The 8,028-nt window shown below is 48.6% G+C and overlaps 1 protein-coding gene across 1 annotated transcript in view; it reads right to left on the reverse strand.

The window, feature by feature from the left end:
• LOC142930937 (uncharacterized) overlaps positions 1-3,697 on the reverse strand; it is a 162,481-nt gene extending 158,784 nt beyond the window's left edge. The window contains exon 1 of the mRNA XM_076074127.1: positions 3,152-3,697. Within this exon, the coding sequence (XP_075930242.1) occupies positions 3,152-3,259 (108 nt within the window). The 5' untranslated portion in view covers positions 3,260-3,697. The remainder of the gene's footprint in view (positions 1-3,151) is intronic.
• Between the last annotated feature and the right edge of the window lie 4,331 nt (positions 3,698-8,028).

Genomic DNA, 8,028 nt, shown 5'->3' on the forward strand with positions numbered 1-8,028 from the left:
TGGAAAGTCCCATGCTTTGCTGCACTATGCTATGCAGTGCAGTACACGGCTATTTCAGCGCCGCGTGCGCTCTCACCCCGTGCTCTCGTCCTCGGCGCGTGCCGTGCGGTCGCGCCAGGCGTACAGGAGCCGGGCGGCGCTGCTCTGCTGCACATCCAGTGGCTGTTTGTGCTTGTGCAGCAGCTCCAGGTAGGAGTCCTCGGTGAACACCGGCTTGTGGTAGCGCTGAGACACACACACACACGCACACAGTGAGAGAGAGGGAGATGGAACCACGCAAGTAGTGACAGCGGCAGCAATAATTACCAGGGTTGTTAAAACGATCATCGGTTAACTGGTAATTGTTTTCAGCATCAATTACCAGTTCTGAAAGTTGGTAACCAATGTTTCCTGTGGGAATTTTTATCGCGAATGCACTAATTAGGATGCATGAACATTAAAACGGTACGGCGGACCCGAGTCACCACATTGAACATAAATCGGCATTTTGAGACCCCCTCCACTGCCACTGTGTAGCATATTATTACGTTCCAGGGACTCTATGAGATGATAGGACAATAGTCTACACACATTACACCATGAACTATATCACTTCGTTGATCTAGTAAAAAAGATAAATATATTCTTTATTTATTGCTTGAGGACTTGTAACGGAATAAACAATATTTTTGGAGAGGTGGGAAAACTGTCCCGATCGAGAGTGAGAATGGTGGATTTGCTTACAAAGATAGGCTTGCAACTTGCTCACTGGTGGAGCCAGTGGGGGGTGGGGTGGCACGTGCCCCCCCAATGATCCGATCGGCATTTTGCGACCTTCACTGCCACTTTGTAGCATATTATTACGTGTCAGGGACTCTATGAGATGATAGGACAATAGTCCGAGTCCATAATTGGTAATAAGTAACGGCAAAGCAGTTATAAGTGACTCACAGAATTGTGCGCAGTTGCGTATACAGGACACGACTTCCCTGAAGGCATCAACACCTTCAGCGAGCGCGAAGCCGATCACACAACGCGGTTCGAACTCGACCCTCGATCGATGGCTGCGCCATCGCCGCACACGCGTCAAATAAAGACCAAAGGACAAGTCCTTACTTACTAACACTATCTTTTTTCATTGCTGGAGGGGTTGCCCCCCCCCCCCCACCTGAAAATCCTGGCTCAGCCATTGCCCACGCGCCACTCACCTTGAGTGCCACAGTTCGGCTCTGGTCCCACCACAAGCTGCAGGAGGTTGGGTCGGCCCAGCGCCTTGGTGAGCAGGTCGGCGCGGACGCGGTCGTACACGTACAGCAGGTAGTGCGTGTCGGCACGCGCATAGTGCAGCATGTCTGGCAGGAGAGGCCTGTGTGTGTGTGGCGTGCATACGTGGAAGTGTGCAAGTGTTTGTGTGCGTGTGTATGCAATTGTGAGTGTGTATGTGTTTGTGTGTGAGTGTGTGCATGCGAGTGTGTATGAGACGCAGATATTAAAGTACCGCAACATTTATCTGTTGACCCATGTTTCATTTCCGGTGAAGGCTAACATCATTTGGGAGTGATATAGTAACCAGTATTGGATCTCCCCCAAGACTGACTGGGCCTTAAATGAGTACCTAGTATAAGATATGAACATCAGCACTGGGGAAACAAAGGAGGTCAGGCATGATGCTTACCACATTACCCTCTCAAACATTGTGACAGCCTTAATAGGGGCTCGCTTAGATAACTTGAGGAGGGGGGGGGGTGAAAGTGCTTCATATGTACTGTTCTATGAACCCAGTGATGGGACTTCAATTCCTCACCCTGGCCAACTAGATTCAGCAGTCTATTCAGGCGACACGGGGGATCTTTGTCCTTGTGTGTGAATGTGTAAGCAGTAGAGTATCGGCTAGCACCCTGTGCTATGAACCTGGTGAAACGAGTTCGATTTCTACTCACGGCCAACACCTGTGACAATTATCTGAACCGGTCCCGGCCCTCCACTAGCTCGACTCAGCCTCAAATGAGTACCTGGTGTAGCGGTGTGTAAACATCACCACTGGGGAGACAAAGGCGGCCGTGCATGCTACTGGCCACCCACCCCCTCCTTCACAGCACTTTCCCCAACAATTAGTTGAGGCTATACAGGGGATCTTTGCCTTTGTTTTTGTACGTGTGTACAAGTTAGCCCGTGCATGCGCGCGCGTATGCAGAGGTTCGAGCAAGTGCGGCGTGCGTACCGGATGCGCCAGTCAGCCAGCTGGTACTGCTTGTCGGTAGACAGGCTGCAGTAGTGCATGAGGAGGTGGGCGAGCGAGTTTCTGGCGAGGCCGAGGGAGCGCGCCGCTGGGTGCGTGTCGAACAGGCCCACCACGTACAGGCCCAGGTCACGTTGCAGCCACTGAATGTCCGAGTCCGCTCCGTGGAAAACCTGCGCCCCCGCCACACCGCAGCGTCAATCACCACGTCACCGTGGCAATCACTGCGCCACTGCGTCGCCGCGTCAAGCACCACGCCTCTCACGTGGCCGGTGCTCAAGATATGGTTACAACGTCCCTAGTAACCATCGTCGCCGCCGCCGCCGCTGTCAACAAGGCATGGCTGCAGCCAGCCCCCCTTAATTGCTTCCTTTCTCTATTTCCCTTGCTCGCTCCGACCTGCTCCCTCCTATTCTTTGGTCCTTTCGGTAAAGTCACCACCACGTAGAAGGGAAGCAATAAAATAATACAAATATAAAACAATACAATTCTCACGACGTTTCGACTGCAACACAAGCAATCGTCATCAGGTGTGAAAACCACAGCAAGAATTTTATATTTTTATCATTTTATTGTTTCCATTCTACGTGGTGACTTTACCGAAAGAACCAAGAATATGAATCCCTGCAGTCATGAAAGCTTTAAATAAATAAATAAAATTCTGCTCCCTCCTGTTCTCCCCATGTAATTCTGCGCCCCGAGATGTTTGTTACGCTTTAGGTGCAATACAAGTGCAATTTATTGTTGTAAACATTCACCCAATGGCATTCATATCGAGTGTGCAGGCAGTGCAATGATACATTGGCAGCAAGCTGGAGGGACCCAGGCGTCGTGCTACAAAGTCGGCGAGGGAGAGGGATGTCTCTCTCCTTCTTTTGCTGTCTCACTCGATTATTTTGTTTATGCATGTCTACGTGCACGCGTGCCTCTCACCTTGACAATTTTGTTGGGGTTGGTGAAGGCCTCGTTGAGGATGTGCAGGTCGTCGCGCAGCATCAGTGTGTCGATAATGAAGTCCTCTTCGCGCGTCGAGATTTGCATGAGGCAGGTGATGCCCAGGAAGGAACGGTATGAGTGATGCTACGGGGCCACGCACAGGAATAGCCGCTCAACGGTGGGCGGACAAACAAGAGTAGAAGAGGCAGATAGGCGGTCGAGCGGGACGAAAGCACACAGACGGCACAACCCAACAAACCAACCGCACATCACAACTCGATATTATACGACCACACATGTCACACTCACATGCTGGCACTCACCCAGACAACAAACACAGATCCCCCGTAGAGCTTTAACAGACTGTTGGGACAAGTGCTGTTAGAGAGCACCTATGAAAGCCGAAACGGCACACGAGGGGTTGGGTGGCCAGCACCACGCCCGGCCGCCTTTGTCTCCCAAGCGGCAATGTTTTTAAACACCGCACCAGGTACTCAATTGAGGCCGAGTCAAACTAGGGGAGGCCCAGGACCGGTTCAGATAATTGTGCTCTCGCACAGTCGGTACGGCGACCGGCTCCTCTTGAGGGCGCTCCACCTTCATCTTCTTCTCCGCTGCAGACACGGGGATCCGTCACTCATGGCGCGTGCGTGCAGTAGTGTGCTGGTTAATGCACTGCAAACCCAGTGACCTGATTTCAATTCCCGCTTCCGATCAACAGCAATGGCAAATATTTTATCAAGTCCTGGGCCTCCCCGAGGTCGACGGAGCCTTAAATGAGTACCGGGCACGATGTGTAATCATCAGTGCTGGGGAAACAAAGGCAGCCGAGCCTGGTGTTGACTACCCACCCCTCGTGTAATCCTGGATCTTCAGAGATGCTTGCTAACAGCACTTGCCCCAAGTCTGTTAAAGGTGAAACGATTTTTTTGTCGTGTGTTTGTGAGCAACGCCTCGACTTCTGTACGTGTCTGCATGTGTGTGTGTGTGCACATGCACGTGCAAGTGTTTGCGACTGCTGGATTAGTGCATGTCTCTGTGTTCATGGTGTGTGTGTGCCTTCACCGTGTTTGGCTTTTGCAGGCTGTGCCGAGCTCTTCTTTGGTTTCTCTGGCGCTTTCATCAGTTCCCAGCGACTACAGATCTACAGAGACGGATGAGATAGCACTCAACGGGTTCTCATCACTCACTCAGTCAACTACTTAAACACTCATTCACTTACTCAGCCACTCAGGTACTCGTTCAACAATCCAACCACTCATGCGCTCAACTACACTCTCTCACCTACCCAAGCACTCACTCAACCATTCATTCACCCACTCATCTGCTCAAACATGCACTCAGATAACCACATTAATCACCAAACCACTAAAATTGCTCACTCAGCACCCATCCGCACAAGTGGTTTGTGAAATGGAATGATGGAGATAATGATGATGGAGATGTGAGCAAGATGTTAGCACACAACAATCACGTGTTAACTCAAACACTTTTGAGTTAGGATCCAATTTCTTTTCTTGAAATGGCAGAGATTTCCCATCACTGGATGGTAGATACTGCAAGCACAAGCACATGAACAGATGCACAAGCGAACTTTTTATTTTCAATCACTTCCTCGAGTCCCCACGTCTTCATGTTTCCAGGATTTGTGCGTCAATAAAGACCGTTTTATCCAAATCCTAAGTGACCCCGTGTCACGTGTGACCCTGTGCTAATATTGTGTCTCTATGCCTCCTATCTGTCTCTCATTTACCATGCCTCCTGTGTGTTCCCCACGTCCCTAAGTCGCTTGTATCGCTGCATTGTCTTGGTGTCCTTGTAATTCCCGTGTCTCAAAGTCCATGTATCTCAATGCCACTCAACTACCCCTGTGCCTCCACATGTCCCTGTCTCCCCATGTCTCACCATGCCAAAGGGGTTGACGAACGTCTGCAGGACACGCGCTGCCTTCATCTGGGACGTGGAGCTCTGAGCAGTGCGAGCCTCGTTCTGCTGCTATTCGCTGTTCTGCACACCACAGCAGAGCGCAGAGCGCTACAGCACATCGCAGCGCACTACAGCAACATGACAGCAATTTCAGCACAGCTCAGAATGCGAAAGCACACAAGAGAACACACAGAACGCCCCAGCACATGATGGCTAACACAGCAAACACAGCACGGTACAGAAAGCTACAGCACACGAGATCACACACAAAGTGCTTTCGCCAGCGGTGTGGGAGATGAGACATGGGTTGGTTGTGGTCGTGTGAGGATGTTGGGCTCACGTCAAACAGGGTGAGGACCGGGCGCGTGGCAGGCATCGCCCTCCGTGCTCCCTCCACTGCACCACACAAAGACAAAAGTCAAAGATCCTCAATATAGCTTTGAAAAGACTTTTAGGGCAAGTGCTGTTAGCGAGCATCTACGAAGGTCAGCACAGAACACGAAGGGGATGGGAGGACCAACACTACACCCAGCCACCTTTGTCTCCCCAGTGCTGATGCTTTACACGCACTGAGTACTCATTTAAGGCTGAATTAATCTAAGGGAGCCCCAGGACCGGTTTAGATATTCGTCACCGGTGTTGGCCATAAGCAGCTATCGAACTTGGGTCGCCAGGTTAATAGTGCAGCACGCTAACCAGCTAAACTACTGCTGTTCGTCGTGACCGGGAATGGAACTTAGGCCATCAGGATCGTGCCACTACACACTACCACTGCACAGCCGCTCTCTAGTGACATACAGACATAAGCTAGCACAGAAGATGCAGAGAGATACAGACTGAACAATACACACGTGAACACACACACCCACACACAAGCAATAATATACAGGGCCACACACCTGTTGCAACCGCTGACACACAAAACGTACGCATGCAGACAGGCAAATAAAGACACGTTAACAGAGATACAGGAATGAATACACACACATATGAATGGAAATGCACGCAATTGAACACAGACATAGACGCAAAGATAGTCACAGAAATAATACGCACATACACGCAGCAGCCAAAGAAGGGTCATTGCTTAAAACATCACCTATTATGTAAGTTTTACTTTTAGGACAATGTTACTGAAAAGTATTTTGTTATTTTGCTTGTGCCCCACTGTAAATGCAGTCAGGACATTACTTTTCGATTTAAAGCTTTCGTGACTGCAATGATTCATCTTCTTTGGTTCTTTCGGTAAAGTCACGTAGAATGAGAATAAAATAATAAATTGATAAAATAAAATAACACAATAATATTCTCACGACGTTTCGGCCACAACACAAGCGGCCTTCATCAGGTGAAGGGAGCGAGACTGTCTGGTAGGACAGCGCTTGTGTTGTGGCCGAAACGTCGTGAGAATATTATTGTGTTATTTTATTTTATCAATTTATTATTTTATTCTCATTCTACGTGACTTTACCGAAAGAACCAAAGAAGAGGACATTACTTGTTATTTATGTCACTAAATTATGTTTAATTTGTACGCAGAACATGGCAATTATTTGTATGATTACTACTCAAATTATAAGTGTGATATTAAAAAACAGCACGGTATTTTTTCATGTCAATAAAATGAAATTTACTCGTGACAGGCTAGGTGTACACATCACTGGTCACGAATAAAAAATATATAATCCATATCATGAGCTTTGCCGATATAACCAGCACAACTAAGTGTGAGCTACCTTCAGTACCGTGCCTTGTGATTGGCTGCCTGTCGTCCAATGATAAGCCATCGTGAGGACACAAGAGAGGGTTTTCCAATCGCTGTCAAAACACAGAAGAAAATTGATTGAACAATCAGTGCCACACTAGGGTGGGCATACAAATGATACCATTAATGTCACCTTTGGGGGATTGAAACATCTAGATTGTACTGTCAGGGTCAGGCAATGAACCAACAAAATCACACAGGGGTGTCAACCTACACGACAATCGTAACATTATTCACACTCTAAGGACGGACATGAACTGAGCTCCTCATTGTCACGACGGTTTTGGGACGTGGAATTAAAAAAAAGAACCACAAATGAAGAGTTCTGTGCCGGATGAGAAAATGAGATGTCGAGTTTATAATCGCAAGTAAAGATGGCATTTGTGTGATGAGTTTTGGTCTCTGGTCACCTCTGTCCAGGTGATGAATGTTCTCGATGGAGCCTTGATGGGCGTTTCGCTCTGCGGGAACAGCAGCAAAGATTATTAAACAAACGCAACCTTTACTGCAACGAGTCATTATTTTTGCAGTCACTTGTGCCTGTTTGTGACCATCAACTCGCTACATTTGTGAACGTCGTTTAACCACGGGTGGCTGAAACTCCCAAGATCCAAAACCTAGGATCTTAGCCGGGTGGTGTTGGTGGCGAAGTCCTGTAACCCAGCACTATGGAGGCAACAAGGGTGGGTGGATCACACAAATGTTGTTAAACTCCCTTCCCGTTGCTTTTCAGGTGTCATAGCATGGCCTGCTAGAAGGGGGTACAGCAAAGGTTGACTTCATCTATTCGTTCTGTATGGGATCGACTGTTGCCTCCTCGCATGTGTGGGTTTTCTCCAGGAACTCCGGTTCCCTCGCATATGTAAACACTCATTAATTGGTTGATAACACCTTCATATATAGACGACCACAAAGTTTGGGGGGAAATTTGGCACAGGCTCACCGCCTGGTAGCCTTTCCCGCTCGTCTGTGGTTCCTCCTCACGCCTCTGAGTCGTTCTCTCGCTTCGAGTGAGCGAATAATGTGCAGTGTGTCACAAGTTAAAAAATTATTATTGAAACAGTGCCGGATCATTGTGTTTGACCCAGTATTGGCCCCAGGAGCCACCCAGTCACCACCTATATTAAATCCATACTCTTTGGTTCTTTCGGTAAAGTCAGGTAGGTAGAAAAACAATAGATTA

Source organism: Petromyzon marinus, chromosome 46, assembly GCF_048934315.1.
Source record: "Petromyzon marinus isolate PM22_M1 ecotype Great Lakes invasive population chromosome 46, UKy_Petmar_22M1.pri1.0, whole genome shotgun sequence".
Taxonomy (NCBI): Eukaryota; Metazoa; Chordata; class Hyperoartia; order Petromyzontiformes; family Petromyzontidae; genus Petromyzon; species Petromyzon marinus.